This window comes from Magallana gigas, chromosome 5 (assembly GCF_963853765.1).
Source record: "Magallana gigas chromosome 5, xbMagGiga1.1, whole genome shotgun sequence".
NCBI classification, from domain to species: Eukaryota; Metazoa; Mollusca; class Bivalvia; order Ostreida; family Ostreidae; genus Magallana; species Magallana gigas.
The window spans coordinates 15,991,624-16,011,557 of record NC_088857.1 but is presented as its reverse complement, the minus strand read 5'-3'; the positions used below and the strand labels follow the sequence as shown (position 1 = coordinate 16,011,557).

Sequence of the window (19,934 nt, the reverse complement as noted above, 5' to 3'; positions counted from 1 at the left end):
GTTACTTAATTGACAGCCAAAGAGATCATTTCCTGCTATTTTAATGTTTATTTGGATTTACTAATTTAACACTTCTTCTGTCTTATGGATATAACACAAAAGCAACATTTCTCACTGTATTGCTGTAACGTTTAAACGTTAAAATTTCTAAAGAATATAATATCTTTTAAAAAATCGTAATATTTGTTTATTGCAGAAAAATTTCTTTCTTTCTTAGTACTTTTATCAAATCTAGCTTTCTTTGTTGAACAGAACATAAACTTTTTAAAAAATCCTCCGCAAATCACTGATTGTTTTGTGCTGTTTTTTTCTCTATTGTTTGATTCCCCAATGTTTGTGATATTTTCAAGGAGTGATGTTTCAGTTTGATTTAAGTTTCATTTTAATTTCATTTAAGACGTCTCCAAATTTTGCAGTTTACCCTTCCTTTGTTGTTGTGAAATTCATTCTGTTTGAAGAATAAATTAACGTTCCTCCTATCTGCATTTACATTAGCGCGAAACTAAGTTTAAAAATTCAGTATAGTTATCGTTTTAAAAGCATGCAACACAAATTACTCATTTTGTATTGTAAACAGTTTTTAATACAGTGATAACTTTTATTTAATAAATGCACAGTTGCATTATGTATGCATATATTATTGCATGGGTAATAGGCATATCTATCTATATATCTTTGGTGCTAGATGGCAGGTCTGTTCACATAAAGCATAAATTACCAATATTGATACCTCTAGTTAAATTTTTAAAAATTAAAAGAAGGAATTTGTATCAAAGTTATTATGAACAATTATTTACAAACATATGTAGATTATGATAGATAATTTATTTTAATTTGGTTTATTATTTGGACCAATTTTGACTAACTCATTTTTTTTTGGTTGTTTTTTTTTAGCTTTCTGATTATGAAAAGAGGCAGAATGCGATCAAGGCAAAAATCTACTATGCGGAATTAGGTAACAACTTCTGTCGCCCTCTGAAACTTGACATTTGTTCGTGATTCTGTCATATTTTGTACTTGATCTTTTGTATTTATTATTCTTCCATCAGGTGAACAATTGGAAGTCCAGAACTATAAGAGACAGAAAGAAAAGGAAGAAAAGAGGAGACCGGTATGACTAATTAGATTTTTAAAAAAATGTGAAAGAAACAAATATGGTGTAAACGTGTATTTCTTTTCTTTTTATGAGCTTGAATTTAACAAACATGTAGTAAGATTATAATTATGAAGAACGATGTTACGTTGCAAAACTTGTAAAGTATTGCTAAGTATTGATTTAATTTATTTTCTTGTAGAAAATTATGTTTCTTTATAAAATTTGATATGTTTTGGCATTCTTATGTGTTTTTTAACTGTAAATTTTTCTTTGATGTTTGAAAAACAATTTTCTTCATCTAGGGCAGGTTACTTACATGAAATTCATCAACAACAGGGAGGCATTTACCAAAAATTATCGAGAAAACCTTTAATGTGTTTTGACCTACTTTATCTTACAGATCGGAGAACTCGCAGTATTAATTAATGATAAAGTTGTAGGGAAACCCCGGCGTAACCCCGTCACAGGACTGTTAGAGAACCATCATCTTGGTAACTCTGACGTATCCCTACAGGTAATTTGATGAGCCTCCTTAAAATATTAAGTCATTTGCTATATTTGTTACAGCATGGTGAATTGGCCGTTATCATTGATGATAAGTTAACTGGCAAACCCAGAAGGGACCCTATTACTGGGTCCCTTAGAAATCATCATCTGGGGAATTCTGATGTGTCACTGCAGGTATACTATGAGGGTGTGATCTTTTCCTTTGGCACACTGACATAGGCACTCTTACTATGCAGAAAAAAAACCCTTTGTCTTCAAACAGCGTCTGGCTTTACTTATCACTAATATGTGTACAGTACTGATGTTAGACGAATGGACTGTAGATATTTGTAGACTATCAAAGAAGAATAGTTTTTTGTTCTTAGTTTTGAATTAGATCTATTTTTTTTCCTGTAATTTCTAATGCTTTTTAACCGGTAATTTCTTCTGAGCAGTGAATTATGACTGTAGAAATTAGCAGCAAATTAACATAGACCCAGTAAACATACTTACATGTAGGCCTATATATTTTATTGATTTAATCCTTCTAGTTATATTGTTTTACCTTTTAAGACATGTGATATGGATTTCGTAGTTTGTTTCTAAACTTTGTATATTTATTCTTGAGGAACGTTCTGAATTAGATAGACAGTATAACACCTGCTTCCTCTCTTGTGTTGTCACACCTTCTCTGTGCGTCTCCCAGTTGTCGGAGTTTCTAAAGCTTATATGATTGTATTGAATTGTGTGGATGTTACAAATAATTTTTGTTATAATGTAATATGTTGGTTTTAACAATTCATTTAACTGTAACCTTACTATAACAAAAACTTGCTCAATGGTTGTTCAATTTATAATTTTGTTTCGCAAAACGAAACCAAAAACAAATTTTTGCTTTATTTATTCCACATAATTATACCAGCAGTTATAAAACCTACTTATACCGACTGTGGTATTCTACGTCATTATACCGGCATGACATGGTAGTGGTGAAACACATTATTCAATGTTCTCTATGATGTGATATTCAACAGAAAATGGGAAGCCAGCCGAGGAACATCGCTGAACAGAAACAGTATCACGATTTCTTGGACAACATGAACGAAGAACGGTCCCGCAAGAACGCACTGGGCAAAATGAAGGACTTCCAAGAAGGAAAGAAAGTAAGAAAACTACTATAAAATCATAACAAAGAGAAAATATATCTTTGTGTGCCCTTAACCTAAAGTTGGTTAAAAATAATTTCCTCTTTAAGGAAATGTGAAGTGAAATTTCCTGAGTAAAATTTTTTATGACTTGATAATTCATTTCAAGCCTGGGAGCACAGAAAAAAAACCTTTATATGCTTTCACTTACAATGTATAACAAAATACTAGTAGTTCCATGAAAAGCAGAGTGGATTGAAAATTCGATCTTAAACTATTTTTCATTTATTCATTTTCAGCATTATGACACGATGGATAACCTTTGGGGAAGACCCGGTGGAGGGGCACCTAAGGGGTACACCATGAGGAAGTTCAACTTGGATGAGATCATCCACCGCCCCACCCATGATGTAAGAGCTGTCCTCCGCCCGCCATCACTACCAGAACCATCTTCATAAACTATCTCTCTCTGTCTATCTTTCTCAGAACTTTTTACAGTGTGCATATCAAAACAGAAACAAAACAAAAAAATACATACTAAGTATTTGTTTTATTGTCCGTTTGCTTTGTAAAGTTTGTATTTTGCACAAGAATTATGTTTGGTTTGTTCTTTGTAAAGATTTTGTTAGAGTCTTGCTTTGCTATTTGCTTTCAGAAAATATTTAATAAAGAGAAGCATCTTAAACACATAAAGCCTGGTGTCCTTACTTTATCAAAGAATTTTTAGAACCCAATTCAAGAAAGCTTTGAAATGTAATGAACAAATGGAGAAATTTTACTTTCTTGAAGATTCGTTTGTTTTTTAATCGAATAGCATCTACAGGATGAACAAAAATTATCATTTTTAAAATTACTGCTTATTAAAATTAAAACAAACACACACCTATAAGAATTGTATGTATGTTACACATGGAAGATGAAACAAGAATTGAATTGTGGCTCTTGTAACGGTGTCTGTTTTAGCATGATGAGATGTAGTCTGTAGTTAAGTGGTGATTGTGTATGATACATGTAGTTGTTTTTGACATGGTTGCACCTCTGTAATTTTAACAGAAAGCCACGGAAGAATATGTCAGAAAGCACGATTGGTCAGAGGTAGAACCGGAAAAGGTGGGTGCTTATGTCACAGCTTGAGTAACCAATGAACGCAAAGCATTTTGTGAAATGCCAAAAAAACGGCATTTGTTTGAAGCATATGTTGTGCCGGTTTTTATAATTTTTTTCATCAGTAAAATAATAACTGATCTTTAAACTGAACTTATGATACTGATCTTTGCATGTTGTAAGGTGTTTTTTAAAACGACACTAACTGATGAATCCTCAATGTTTGTTTTAGTTCTTTTTAAAAGATGACGATGCGTATTATGCAACTCAAAGGTCCCCTCGACAGGTTAGATCTCTTCTGTGCTCATAGTTCCCAGCTAGACAACTCGGCCCTTAGTTCACGTACTGCTAACACTAGCTTAGCTTTCCCTCGTCCTCTGTGACTAACAACCAATGCAATGCATACTTAACGAACATTCTGTAAATGACTGTTTAATCAACTGAGATAAAACTGCCATCACAGATTCTTTAGCACGATCAAAATGATAAATAAATTAACTTCTTTTTCATCCTCATTTAAAGCCTGAACCTTTGCTACCATTCTTTGCAAATGTCACAATCTTCAGCAAAATAATTTTCGCTCTGGCTAATTGCAAAGGACATCGCATATTATTTGCAGACATATTTTCTCCCATAATAAATTTATATTTATCATACACATGATTTCAATAATTTTGAATTCACTCCTTTTATTTCACAAACTTTATAACAAAACACTTGATCTAAACTGCATTGCATTGACGTCTTTAACTTACCTTTTTTTAAAAATTAAATATGGTGCAAGTTTTTAATATTGTATTATAGAAAATTGGGAAAATATTAAAAGAAAATAATAAAGTAGAAATTAAAAAAATATTAACAGTTAAAACTTAACATAATGTTTATCAAGTGTAGAAAAGCTTAGTATATTGCGCACTGTACGTTCCCAACATGACACCAAACCTTAGATGTATGTTGAAGATGTAGGGTACCTTTTACAGAACCCCATGCTATCCGCCAGAGATATTCAGGAGGGACGATTATCCCCAGGTTCCATGCCTAAGAAATTTATAAAGAGCACTGTAACTAGTACTCATGCCAATATGTATGACTATCGGGAAGACTACCCTCAGGTGAGTGCCCAAAACACAGCAAGTCGTGGTTTCGTATTTGTCACGTGATCATTTGCATTAGTAAAGTTTCGTATTGTCACGTGATTGTTTGCACAAAACCCAAACTTTTAAAACCTAATACCTGATGAACACTAAGTTGACGTATCTGGTGGAGGCGATAGTACTTGTAATTGTATTTCCTTATTTTTTTTCTTACCAAGTATGATTTGAACAAAATCCCCATTAGTGACTAACAAAGGAGCTGACTGTTATTGCGATCATAACAATTGATTAATCAACATAATAAGTTTATATTAACCAGCCTAATTTAGTAACAGAAATTGAACCTAACTGAAGGGTTTGCATCAGTGGCATAGTGCAATGTTTTACTGCGATGAAGCATGTGACCTGTAACCTTTAACCTATATTAATGCATGTTTTGTCAGAAGCCTCATACAGCGCATTAGTCCCTTTAGGTATGGACAAAGCTTTAAACCCTGGGGTGATGGAAGCTTATATGGTGAAAGGCAATGTGTGAATTTCAAATATACACAAACCCTACTCTGAATTGTTAAGTACCAATGATGTTGTCATCGCCATTAAGACTTAATTAGAAATATAAAGCACAATTTTAGATGTATAGTTATACACTTGAAAAAAGAAAGAAATCCGGAGTATCTATCATTTTCCTAAATTGATTCATTTTTTTTCAGGAAAAATAAGCAATCAAATGTTTTTGGTATTGGTATATCATGAAAATATTGAGTAGACATATTTGTTTGAATTTTGATTTTCAGCACAATTTGTTTAAAGATGTGATACTTTTCTTAGTTATTCTGTGACTTGGTTTTTTTGCACGTGACATATACATGTATAGCGTGAGAAACACACGTTTTATTAAGAAACTTTTTATTCCGTTTTGGTTATGGGCTATACAAATTAAATTTCAGACAACACACTGTTAAATCGATTGCTTTCCTAAAGGTAATTGTGTAGTACTAATAATTATATGTTATGTGAATTACAGAAAGATTACAGGGTCGGTGCTCCATACGCCACTGTCAACGAAGGTTAACGGAAGTGAAGTGATTAGACATCCGTCTGACCGTAAAAAACATCCATAGCTGTGACAGAGAACTTTTTTTTCCAGACCAACAATCTCTTCAGTGCATGAATTATTAACAATATCACTCGGAAGATTTTAGTTTGTATGAAACGGATGTAAATAGTTATCGATTAGAATAACAACAAAACTGTTAAATTGAAATTTTGATCTTGCAGACTGTCATGATTGTTATAGTTTAACAAACAAACAATGAACAACATTCTTCCTGTTTAGAATCTTTATTACATGTATTTAATTAAGGAAATTGCTTTCCTTAACAAAATACAATATTAGCATTCTTATCTGAAGGCGTTTGCAAAAATATTACGATTTTCGCTCGAATATTGCTGGTAGAAGGTATTCAATAATGTACATTAATGTATTTCTGGTTGTGGATATGGGTAAATTTTGCTTGTTAATACTCTCCAGCATATAAACTTCACATCATATTATAGTAAAAGTATTAACTCGTGCTTTCTTGTATATAGATACACGTGTGTAGGTATTAAACTTTCGTTGGACTTTCGTCGTATAAATGGCCATATTTGGCGGTATGAAAGAATGAGCTACTGTTTCAAAAATATTTATGTTTGATATTCATAGTATTTATATCATTATTTAAGTCGACTTAATTTTTATCATTACGTTAAAAAATGTGAGAATGGAAGTTTATATGATTTTCCGGGTTTTCAGATTTAGTACCTTTTTTAATCGTGTGTCCATTTTTTATTGAGTTTTATTTTCAATTTTGAAAAGGCTCTAATCAAGCGAAGCTGTGATAAATGTTTTCTGTTTCAATATAAGCATAGTTTTATGTATTTTATATTTGAAAAGAGAGCAAAATTAGATTGTTTGATCGTGGTTTTTTCTTTTAAGTTTGTATCAGTCAAAATCGTTTAATCCATTGATTTTTTTTTCCATTTTCAAAACATTTCATTAAGCTTAAAGTAGGTACGAAAGCTTTAGAAAATTATTATTGTTATCAAGATCTACATCATAGAAAGGCGCTACTTCTAAAAGGATTGTTATTACAAGTATATGTATAACAATTTTCCAAGGGCATATGTATTAATTCTGCTGGTTGTTTCTTTTCTTTTGTTATTTATTAATTTTTTTGTCCGTGTGTAATTTTGTACACAGAATGTCAATTTTTTTACTGTTCTTTTATGTTTATCCGTCCATTGATATAATCAAAGAATATATTTATTATTTCATAGAATATGTCTACATTATATATATATAAAACTAGAAATTCCCATGGAGCACACTGTTTTTCTTGTTACGTGAGCGCCGTATTAAAATTTATCAATGCCTCAAGCTGCTTTTTTATTTAAATTTCAAAAACGTATTTAGCGTATCACAAGCGCTGTTTGGCATTCGACACAGCATCTTTTAAGCGCATATGTCGTGAAGTTTGAGACCTGTCAATTCCTACAAATGCTTTTCATAACTTCCAAATACCAGTCAATAATGTATGCATGTTTTTGTACTCTCAGTACTTTGATTTCTTATCACAAACGGCATGGTTCATGGTTCTTTAACTGAAGTACCAATAAAGAACATTCAGAATATTTCTAGAGGAAATGAACAACGCCTTCCCGCGAGCTACAAGTACTAGCATTTGGAATACAAACGGGGAGATGAAATAACTTAAAACCTAATTATAAACGACTGTGATGTGCTACGATATACAGTGTAGCATCATGTCAAGGGTTTGTTAAGATTACAGCAAAAAAGACTCGTTGCGCTTATTTCCTTGAGCATAAAGTATATCACAGAGTATCCAAGCATTACGTGTACACATGCTTATGAATAACTAAAATTATTACATAATTTATAAGGTCCCATTTAGAAGATTATATTTAATATTCGAAATTGTGACAGTCTATATATGAAAAAAAAAAAGATTTTCTTTTATTCATAGGTCGCAAACTTACATACATGTATACCAGTGCGGAGGTAGCTTACAAAAATAAAGAAACAAATTTTGCTTCAGATGGATCAAATTACTTCTTTGAAAAAAAGAAAAAACACAAAGAGGTGTCACATCAAATAACATTTAATAAGTCAGGTATGTTACATTAAAATTCATTTATTAAAGTATGTAACATAAAATAACATCGATGTTTACACATCAAATAACATTTAATAAGTCGCATCAGATAACAATAAGGCATGTTACATTCATTTTTCTTTTGGTATGTAACATCAAATAACATTAATTTTTGTCACATCAAATAACAGTTAGTTACATACAACTGTAACGGTCTGATCACTAGTTTTCACAGTTGTAGAATAAGGAATCTCGGAAGCGGTACACCTTGCATCCCCTGTTCACAAAATTGTCAATTTCTTGCTGTATGACTTCCCTATCCAAATGGTATATCGGTGGGAAGGGATGTAAAGGAACCCCAGGGTCGTTCTCCGGAACCCTCCTCTTGTTCTTGCAACAGCCACACCGTGGGTCGATAGTACACGGAGAGGTGCTAGGAGGCTGGTGGTCGTTTTTGTGATTATTCGCACCCTTACCTCGTTTGGTTTTGGGCGGTTGCCGTGGTCTTTGGGTACCTCCGGTATTGCTCTGGTTTAAGACGGGTAAATTTGTTGCCGAACGCTCTTTCCTTATCCTGTTCTGTGTTTGTTTACTCTCTTTACAGGCATCTTTCGGTCTCTTTCCATTAGAATCACGTGTACTTAAGCAATTGTCATCTTTTTTCGGCGGCACTGTTGTCGTTGGTGTTCCTTCATCCTTCACGATGATTTTTCCAGACTGATTTGGCGCGTTACTTGCTAAATGGCCCTCCTTCGGTGCCGCACTTGTGAAGTTGTAATTTAGATGCAAATTCAATTCTCTCTCGATTTCTGTCATGCGTTTCAGCAGTCTTTGATACACTGGGGTTAAGTCCAAAACATGGTCACTAAACTGGGTTGCGGATGTGTCCGACAGGTTACAGCAACAAATATATAGCAGAAATTTTATCGCCAGCCACATTCTGTTTGTACAAATAATGGTACTGTGTATATGAAGTAAAAGTTTCCTGGTTCCGACTGTCAAACTCGCTATAAATATAATAACGTTCATAAACAGGAAGAGATTTTCCGTGATCCGGATCAGCTAAAACAAATATCCTTTCTTGCATTATATCTCTGAATTTCACAAGTGCGGTTTTTTATTTTGTGATAATATTCGCCTTTGACTCAATAGACAATTAAAAATGCGGGAAACTGTTGAAATAATTTTGTTTAAATGGAAAGAAAACCTTATAATCCTAATTTCCTTAATATATTATATGCCCAGTTGCTGTTTTTATTGCCAAAAATCACTGAAACAAAAACAAAAACTTGCACAGGTCCTTGATATGCACTTTTAATGTATCAACAACTTTAGTGACTTTCTCTTTTCTCACGGAAGTTTATACATTATATACATGTAAACATGTTAAGCATGCTATTCACCTTGGCTTGCTGACAAGATCATCTCTCGGTCATTTCCGAAAAAGAGGAAATAAGTGATCATATTCACTTTATTGTATCTTTCGATTATTCTCTTTTGTTATTTTATAACTACAGTACACATTTTTTTATATTGAATAGATATACTTCCTTCATGCATATCAATGACGTAGCTGAATTTCTGCAGTCTAACATTTCATGAGATTCTAAGTAATTAACATAACAAAATAATTATAAATATCTCCGGTAAAGGGCAGTACCTTAACCATAAGTTCCCGTTGTATTGCCATTGTTATGTACATCAGTTAGATTCATGCGCGGATCCAGATATTTTTTTCCGGGGGGGGGGGGGGTCCGAAGGATAATTGTGTTTGCCGGGGGGAGGGGGGTCCGGGGCACATTTGCGATAATTTTACTATGTAGATTTAATAAATTTTCATTTTCCAGGACCCCCGACCCCCCCCCCCCCCCCAGGTCCGCGCATGAGATTAGTTATACGGTCACTTTCCGGGATTTTTTATACCATTTTTTTTCAAATAGTGTTGTTTCTTACTGTATTTGCTTTTAAAAGTTTGGCTTTTCTTTTGTCTTTAGGGAACATCAACAAACTAAATAAGATGATATTCTCCTTTTGAAATTATTCAACCTGTGTTCCTCAGACCATTAGCAAATCTTTGTGTTTGAGATACAAAATGTATTTTTAAAACACTAACCGAACTTTTCTGTTATCTGAGACAATTTTTTTTTTCAATTTCTTTACTTTAAAGCAGCTTAGAAACTATACCGTTACAAGTAAACAGTTTCACAAACTTTACATTTATTTACCTGAACTTATACTTAGTCTTTCTTTCATACAACTGAGAGATTACTTATGAACATCTTTATATATAAATAGTGCCTGTTTGGGAAGGTAACGCTTCGCGTCGGTTGACAATGGTTTTCGAGGGGGGTCAATTTCAACTGTTATCCTACTAAACAGGCACTATTTATTTTATTATACTGAATATCTTAATTTTAAAGAAAACTTTACTGCTTTTATATAGGAATAACGTGAATTCTACGGCGAACCGTACGCGCATAATTTTCGCGCATGTAACAATTTGTAATGTTACCCGTTGCTAAATGCGTTGCTAACGCTGCGGGTAATAGAACGGATTCTGAACTGCGTCTAAACCAATCAGATTTCAGTATTTAACATGAAAGTATAATATTAGCACATTATTACATAAGGACATCTTTGCTGACTTTAGACCATTGCTGTTAAGGATTACTATACTTACTTGCATTTCAGTACCAAAATAACGTAAGATATTAATTTATTTTATAAACAGCTTTATTTACTACTTACAGATAACTGAAGAGATATTCGAGAGACCTCTTATCAATTGTTTCATGTTGCTCTACCGTATAGTGCTTGACAAGGTTACATGTACATGTATATACCAGAAAAGCATATATATATATCCACAAACTAAAGTACATTAGGAAATTTAACGTCTTTCAAAACACGAAAAAATTTACCCTCTACCCATCTTACAAAGACAATTTTGTCTTTTATAGCAATATTTGGTGCGTGACATCTAATCTTAATTAAATATCTGGATGACATGTCCTAGTTATATACCGTGGCCTCTATGAAAATATGTAAGTAAGTGTGACTATCAATAGATGCAAAAAAAAAAAAAAAACAACGATCCACGAAACAAAAACCGTTTTAGATTGAATACCGATAATTCTCAACTGATTCTTGATTCTTGCGGTTTTTAAAGAGGAGAGCCACATTGGTGACATTACAAATCCAGAAAGAAATCTGATTAATGACCCCATTGCATGTTTTGTCGATTAAAGATAGTGTACATACTGAACTGGCGTCAGCGGAGGGGTAATAGTTCTGCTCTGCAATCATCATTACCAAAGCGGAAATCGTACAAACAGCATGTAATTTCTTCATCAATATGCATCAATCAATTTCACATATTTATATTGATCGGTGATTTTATCATCTTTATTGCCAAAAATAAATCTTTGCAATGTCTTCGATGATTTGTGAAATGACGCAGGATATACAAGCATGGAAGAAGAGGTGATGTAACATATAACGTAGGGTTTGCTATTTTTGTTTGTATGTCCAAACACAAACATGAACTAATGAATAACATCCAATCATTTAACCTAGTTGTTTTTTTTTCAAGACATTTGAGCGTCAGATGTTCAATGAAAGCACTTGTTGATATATAGAAAAGGCATTAAGAAATCAATGACACATAACGCGGCAAAAAAAGTCAATCATAGAGTTCCATGATATAAATTGACTGAATGCACTCCTATTGCTGTTTTAGAATCATCATCTTCATCTTTATCATCATTATTAGAATCATCATCATCATTAGAATCATCATTATCCACCATCTTCATCGTCATCATCATCATAAGAATCATCATTAAAATCATCTCGTCGTCATCAACATTAGAATCATCCTCACCATTAGAATCATCATTATCCACCATCTTCATCGTCATCATCATCATTAGAATCATCATCATCATTAGAATCATCATTATCCACCATCTTCATCGTCGTCGTCATCAACATTAGAATCATCATCACCATTAGAATCATCATTATCCACCATCTTCATCGTCATCATCATTATCGTCAATTTATCATTATGATCACAATTACGAACCCACCTCATTTTACCATTTAAAAAACCAACCCCGAACAACCAATCACCATTCCCATCCCAACTTACAACAGCAACCTCAACCACCACCACCATCAATAACATCCGCAATTAATCAACCACTAACACCACTAACGAACGACCACATACCACCACCAATACCACCATTTACAGAACCATTTACATTTATCACCAACAACTGCAACAACCATTTTACAGCCAGTGACAATAACTCCGCCAATGACATAGTGATATCTTATATTTCTTACTAATTCAAACATTCTAAAGTTAGTAAAATATTAAGTATGCATAGTAAAGTTTAAGTGAACTTCCAAAATTTCTTAAAATTTCATTCCGTAAATGGCCTAGGAGTCGAGTCATAATTTATATTTATTTATTTTACTTTTCATGTCATCTGAAACCAACGCACTTGGTTTCACAGTCATCTAACTCTACATTGCATTAAATCCTACAGTTCCTATTATTTGGTTAGTAATCGTTGCGCAATTTGCTGATACCGTTTGGAATATCAGGAATGAATGGGGATTTTTGTTGTGCGCCTTTGAGTATGGTAATTGTTTTACATCCAGTTGACTGCGGGGGCCATTATGCGGCTAATGGGGACATCTCCGTAACGGTTCGGATGTTGATACGGCCCCGGTTTAACATCTTTTCAGCGAGTTGGTAAAATATTCACAAGTCTTTTGTTGAAGTCGGTCTTTCCTGAATACACGCCACTGAAAATGATCCAACGGTTTAGACAAAACGTTTCTTCAATTTCAAACAATCAATTTGTAGTAATCGTCGCCATATAAAATCGATCGGAATAAAACACACGTCCGTGAGCACTCTCGTCGTCAAACGATCACAGACGTTCCTGCCGGGTGGTCAAATGCAATAATGTAACAATTTCAATTTAGATAAAACTCCGTAATACGCGATTGTTCTATTTTCGGTTTATGTAAATGCTATTTCAGTTTGCGGTTTCTCAAAATAACTAAATTGATTGTAGTCTTTTTTATATTTTAAAAAGTATTTATAAAAATACACCGTGGTGAATCTAAGCTGGCAGGACTAAGTTAAACTGGTGTGATTTCTGCGCGTGATCGGTGCATTGAAATCAGAAAAGATGGTATCTCCATCTCTCCCTACCCATTGTCATATATTAGCATTCCCTCAAACGTGTATCTCGCCGAGCATTTTGTCAAATCAAATATTCGATCGCACTCGATATATTAGGAGGCTTGTCCCTTTTTTCAGTAGACGTTTGGCCTTCGGGGAATAAAGAGTATCATTTGAACAAAAATAACCTTACATTCAATACATTGTAATTGGAGGCATTAATTTCGTTTGTTTGTTAACGTTATATGGTCAAGGCGAGGAGGAGAGGACATGAGTATTTGTTCTGAATAACGCTTCCAATTCCGTTAAACGCTTTGTCATTATTGGTGTCACTAGCCGAGTACTCAGTGGAGAAATGCTCTCTGTCCTGGTGTCGGGTCAGAGATATTGTTTTGCAGAGGAGAGTGCACTTATTCCAAAGGAATATTGTGGTGTTTTTATTTTTCATCGCATTTTGGTTATTCTTGTGGTGAACGAATTACTGGATTAAGAGCGACGTCATGTTAACGTGACGTCAGTGATGACAGATGAGATATTCACACATGCCTAAAATGCTTCCCGCTGGCCGGCGCTATACATATGGCGATATCCGGCGCTTCACGTGCGCTGACGTTTCGTCGGACATCAGAAGGGACGGGGGGAGTGATCGATTTGTAAGTAAACAGGCTCAAGTGATCAAATGTCAAAATCTGTTCATTGTGTTTCTATGTGATCGCCTGCATGTACCCCCCCCCCCTCTCACCCCCTCCCCCCCGCGCTCCTTATCATGATGTGTTCTGTGGTGTGGGTACATGCAAATAATGTAATATCTTACGATTTAGGAGTTCAAAGCTTTTCTTTTTTTTGAAAGATCAAAAGAGAACTGCATTACCTTACAAACATCACATTGCTTTTATAAGAAATGAAATAATTATCTATGTGACGTAATTGAAATGATCAAAATTGTTTGAGGATTGGAAATCTTATGAAATCAAAGTGTATCTAGTTGATAGAAGTCACAAACTCAAGAACACTGCTATTACATGAATTACGTTAAACAAATTTATGAAATAGACTTTTATAAACTAGTATATTGTCATATCAGGCTGCATTGATTATATAATACAACATTATAGTATATATAGCCATTCACTTAAGACACAAGCCAAATGACCCAATAATTGCAATTTCTCCATAAAAACGTCGTTTGGTCTGGCTTTTTAAGAAAACCTACTGTTGTCTGGATATCATAAATTCTTTGAACAAAAATGTCCGTTGCAAATTTTCAATAAAACTGGCATCAAAAAAGCGATGCTGTCCAATACTTCCGGTTAATTCTGATCTTAATTTCATTTGACAGTCAATGGAACAAGCCTTTATCTGTGCTCCGAGGCTATGTGTTTGGCGGAGCTTTTTTTCTGTCATCTTACTGGAAAAAGAAAATTTGCGTTATTCCTGAAACTAATTGTCTTGCCGTCGAGCTAAACCGCTCCTCGATCACTTGAACGAAAATTTCGGATTTCATTTCAAATGAAGCTCAAGATGGCCATGTTAAATGTAAACAATCAAATCAATAAAATCCCCATGCTTTGGAATTTGTTCTTCGGTTCTCTAGATGTCTCGTTTTGTCTTATCGGTCTTGCACTGTGGTGTATTTACCTTTTTTTGCAATATTGTCAGACACTTTAAGTTGCAGCTTCTCTCATCTCTCGGTTGAGGAAAAAACACATTATTTTATCATGGACCTCAGTTAGCTAGATGTCGTTTTTTTTTTGCATCTATGACATTTATTTGGAGTGATTTATATCTGCTTGATGTAAATTTTGTGATTGAAACAACTTCATACTGATTAATGTTAACAACCTCATCACCACATTACCACAACACAGTTATAATTTACATGCACGGTATATACCCGAACCGAGGAATACTAGCAATTTTTCTATAATGATTTACATTAAAATCACATATAAGAAATCTCAAGGACATACATTTTGCTTCAAATCTCTTTTTACAATTTTTTGTATTTAACGAGGATAAAATGTATATCTTTAAAGTGTATTTGACGGTTTTTTCCATTCCGTTCACCATAACAATTGAGGCAGGTTTTGCAATTCCAAAACAATGATAATCATCTACAAAACTGTGTATATCCTAACCCCGCCCACGAATCTCCTGGCCTTTCGGAAACGAAAAAAGCCTTGTTTTATAACATTTGACATAATTCCATATTATATTTTTCAATTTGGAATATAAAGGAAATATCTAAATGCATTTCTTAGCAGATTACGTAATTTTCCATTTTGTTCTTTTTTTTATATTGCTGGCAACGGCAAATGCTACTACCCCGAGGCGAGTTCTGCAAGTTCAGATTGTTGCATGTCGTAAAGGAAAGAGGCAAAATTCATTTTATTTTTTAAAATATAAAACCGCTTTATTGTTATCAAAATTGAAAGATTAAAGAGCTGTTGTTTCATGCGGCATAACAAAAACTTCATTTACAGTTTCTGTGATCCTTTGATCATTTAAGTCATGCCATCACAACCTCAAATCCAAACTTGATCTCAACATTTTTTTTTTTAAATTAGGGATTTTTTGCTGACCAAAAGTTAGATCTCTTTTAGGCAAATTATATGATTTTTATTACTTTTTATTTTGGCCTTTAATGATCTTTTGCACTTAGTTTCATGAATTTATGTTTTATTATAATATCTAATTTAAAATTCATTGCAACACCTCATCACTATTAGGAATCGTTCTGTATTACGCACAAGATGCAATTCAGTTTCAACAAAGGCGCGAGTTGAATTATCCAATGGGGACAACAAAAATACATCATGATATGATGATCTGATTTATGAAAGTTAGCTTAAAATGTCTCATTTCTGACATTTTGACACCTTCCATACTTTCACTGAGACAATGGAGTTTCTGATAGCTCCAAAATCTACTGTGGTTCAGATGAAAAAAACCTTACATTGAAAAACATAGTGTTGTCAGTGTTTCCAACCCGAATTTGTTCTAGTTGACGCTTAGTTGAACATAACTATGAATGACATACAAATTAATGTAGTATGGGACACCTGTCGATATTAATGTGGATGAAAGTAGATTATTATCAAAATTCTTTCACCGTTTTTAAATTTTACAATTTTACAATATTTGAGCAAAAATGTGTTTTAATTTTCTTTGGAAAGGTTACAATTTTAAAAGCCTCAGCGTGATTCGAACTCATGACTCACAGATTCGTAGCGAACCCTCCAAACCATTTCGCAACACTGTTAAATAAAAATTTTGGGTAAGAAAAAGTTTATAAGATTATGCTTGATTTTTTTTTTCGATCGGAAGTACGTCATAATATGGCAGTGTCCCATACCACATTAACACAATTTGAGAGTTTAAATTTTATTTTTTTACTGCGGTTTTAATTATATTTGTGGATATATCATTTTCGAGGATTTAATGATTTTTTTTTTACTGATACGTAAATTCATGGAATATAATCACATATATAAGATATGTAAATAGAAATTGCACTCAGTTTCGCGGATCAGGTCAACAACGAACTCCACGAAAATTAGTATTCAACGAATATTGACGAAAGCCCAGAATCAATTTCCAAATCGATTTACGTCCATATTTATTAGGCATCATCTTAGCTAAATGATTTTTTTACTCTTACCTGTATTCACTTGATATCAAACATTACAGATAAAGTTAATAGTTTACTTCGCATTTGTGAAAATTGACTTTACAGTGTGCAGTTTGATTAAAGATCCAATAAAGATGATTTTCATAAACACACAAAACTGAGCTAAAACGCGTATAGAACAATTGCTTACTAGGTTTAATAATTTAAAAAGCTAACTAAACAAGCCTATCTGATATCATATCAAATTCCCTTCAATTATTAATTCCGTTTCTATTTCCATCGGGGAGAATGGAAATAACTTAAAGGTAGAAATAATAGAGAAGGTTTAATGTAACAAATATGGCAAATAACTAAAACTCTACATTTTTATAAAAACCGTTAATTTAACAAATCTTTCGAACATTTAAAGCATAGGAGAATGGGATCATTCAGCCAATAACTCCGTGTCTGCATGTCTGTCTTTTGAAAACAAACTATGCATGATGTTTGATATCTGACTTTTTCAATATCTGGGTTTTTTTTATAATCATATCGTGTGTTTTGGACCTATTACTAAACAATAAGTAAACACTTTTAACATTTTTCTTTCAAAATTTTGGGTTTTACGTCTTGCATGATTGCATCGCATCTGCTAGAGATCTGCAATTCTTGAGTTTGAAACCCGCTGGGGCTTTAACAAATTTTTGTACTTTTTTAAGATTTTTAAAATACATTTCATAGTCAGATATTGTGACATTTCAAAACGGTGATAATGTTACGGTAAAGGTGTATTTTCATCCCCTTTTTTCCTCCCAGAATTCTTAACGCATCATTCTCGTTTATTATTCTGTAATAATATAGACTTTTAACAAAATCTTTATACTCAGCATCAAAGTACTAATATGTCCTCCAGCCGCCCACCTACTGTTAGGCTGACCCAGCTAGCCTGACGGCACAGTCCATATAACGAGTTGTAACAATTATATTTCCCCCAAATTGGAGGGAAATTGTCGGTGACAAATAGCCCTGTCCAGAAAATGAAGACAAATGCAACCTTATCCTTACCAATCTGAAAAATCATTTCTCACTGTCGAGTGTCAAATTGCTGCAAATTGTCCTATAAGCTGCTTCGAAAAAAAAATGATTCCTCTAGCGACGGAGTTTCATGTTTCTCGACAATTTTTAAAGATTTGCAGTTTATCTCCATTGTAGCTCATAGCGTTGACAAATAGCTGTGTCTATATATGACGTCAGAAATGTGTTGCCCTTAGTGACGGAGGTACGTGGTCAGTAAACAATCCTATAGTCACCTTCTAGTACTCACACATAAAATATAAGTAGGTTAATAAAAAACAAGAACTATTAGGGCGTTTTCACGAGTGGGGGAAGCACCCCCCCCCCCTTCACCCACGCTGTGTCTCCGCTAGTACAGAATTGCTGATAACATGATTTGAGATAAATCTGTAATAATTTCAAAATAGTTATTGCTTGAAACACGTCACAATTATTTCTTGTTATATGCATGAATTAAACCCCCCTTTTTTTTATAAACCCTTCCCCGTCTCCCCTTCCCTTTGGTCCCAAGACTCTCAAAGACTAAAAGTGCATCACTTGATTTAATGTTCAGATCGACCGTCTACCGGGCCGATGTCAACATTTGTATTTTCATTTGCATGAGAATTGTCATTCATTCTTGGCATTTCGTATGCATCAGATGATACTTTGAGGAATAATAAATTGCTCTTTCGTGAATTGATTGGCCAAAACTAGTGCATGCCAAAGAAAAGGATATCATGACTGCTTGCAAATGATATAGACGAATACTGATATCAAACAATAGGTTCATTGACTGAACTGCAATAATCAATAATCGGTATATTCTTACTTCTCAGTCGTATAATCGGAGAGAGAGAGAGAGAGAGAGAGAGAGAGAGAGAGAGAGAGAGAGAGCGAGAGAGCGAGCGCATCAAGCTATTAAGCACTTTTCAAATGCTATTTTTGAAATGAATCGCAACTAACATTGATAAATATTGCAAGTTGACAGATTTCCTGATATCATCTTGTGGTCGGATAAAAGCGTTCGGAGTAAAAACCTGATGAAATACTGTAACACCGAAAACCACTCGAACAATGTAATTAGAACAAACGGAATTGGTTCATATCAGGTTTACAGAACTTAGAAATAGTGGATTCCTAAAAGGTTGTTTTGGTTTCAGACTAGACCATTGATCGTATTCAGTGCTGATGGATGGGAACATATGCACCGAGTTGGTTGTTGTATCTTTTATTCATATCAAGTATCACATCTATATAACTTAGCATGCTTTTATAGCCATGTCAATATATTGATAGTTATCAGGATCTACTCTCTGTGTATTCATCCGCCCCCGCCTCCGTTCTCATTGGCCCTTGCAGAATAATACTCCGCTGCTCGTCTGTCCTTCTAATGCACTTCAATTATTAAAAAATGGCACTAGTTGTAGTTTTACCCCCCAAAGGTTTACTTTTTTTGTTGGTTATCAATGTCGAATTCTCTGACGGCATTTGATGTGTTCTGCGATCCTGTGCAATGTTTTGGTACACAATTCCGTGAGGCTGTACGTTTAAGCGAAAACAGGGAGATAAATTTATCTAGATATTAGAAATCTTCTCTAAATTTGATTATGACATGAATGGAACATATGGTTTATTAGGATGCATACCAATGATATAGATGATTTATCAAATATTGCTTGACAATTTCCGCTCATATGGGGACTTCACAACTTCCGGTGAAGGTAATCAGATCCGGATGTTCGATCAGCACTCCTGTAGGTCATTGAACAATAAAGGATGTCCATGATATATCAGATGGCCTAGATCAGTTGAATACTTCTACGTTCGGTTGTGGATTCGAACCGGTATCGGAAGGATCAGCCCTACAGCCCTAACAGTCCCGTAAAATCGTGGACAATATCAATCAGTTTGGGGTATTATTCATAAAAATAGAACTCCAAACTCTCTGGTAATAAGTTAAATTTGCATGCTTACAAAAAAGG

General features: G+C 33.9%; 2 protein-coding genes across 5 annotated transcripts in view; both read left to right on the top strand.

The window, feature by feature from the left end:
- The window catches only part of LOC105318289 (zinc finger CCCH domain-containing protein 13), a 29,783-nt gene extending 22,439 nt beyond the window's left edge, over window positions 1-7,344 (top strand). For all 4 annotated transcript variants that reach the window (XM_066085443.1, XM_066085440.1, XM_066085442.1 and 1 more), the window contains 9 exons: window positions 895-955; window positions 1,050-1,111; window positions 1,664-1,777; window positions 2,617-2,745; window positions 3,027-3,137; window positions 3,781-3,837; window positions 4,064-4,117; window positions 4,812-4,943; window positions 5,950-7,344. In XM_066085443.1, coding sequence (XP_065941515.1) covers window positions 895-955; window positions 1,050-1,111; window positions 1,664-1,777; window positions 2,617-2,745; window positions 3,027-3,137; window positions 3,781-3,837; window positions 4,064-4,117; window positions 4,812-4,943; window positions 5,950-5,997 — 768 coding nt within the window. In that variant the 3' untranslated portion in view covers window positions 5,998-7,344. The remainder of the gene's footprint in view (window positions 1-894; window positions 956-1,049; window positions 1,112-1,663; window positions 1,778-2,616; window positions 2,746-3,026; window positions 3,138-3,780; window positions 3,838-4,063; window positions 4,118-4,811; window positions 4,944-5,949) is intronic.
- A 6,107-nt stretch (window positions 7,345-13,451) lies between these two features.
- The window catches only part of LOC105318288 (potassium voltage-gated channel subfamily A member 1), a 67,830-nt gene continuing 61,347 nt past the window's right edge, over window positions 13,452-19,934 (top strand). The window contains exon 1 of the mRNA XM_066084768.1: window positions 13,452-13,939. Within this exon, the coding sequence (XP_065940840.1) occupies window positions 13,814-13,939 (126 nt within the window). The 5' untranslated portion in view covers window positions 13,452-13,813. The remainder of the gene's footprint in view (window positions 13,940-19,934) is intronic.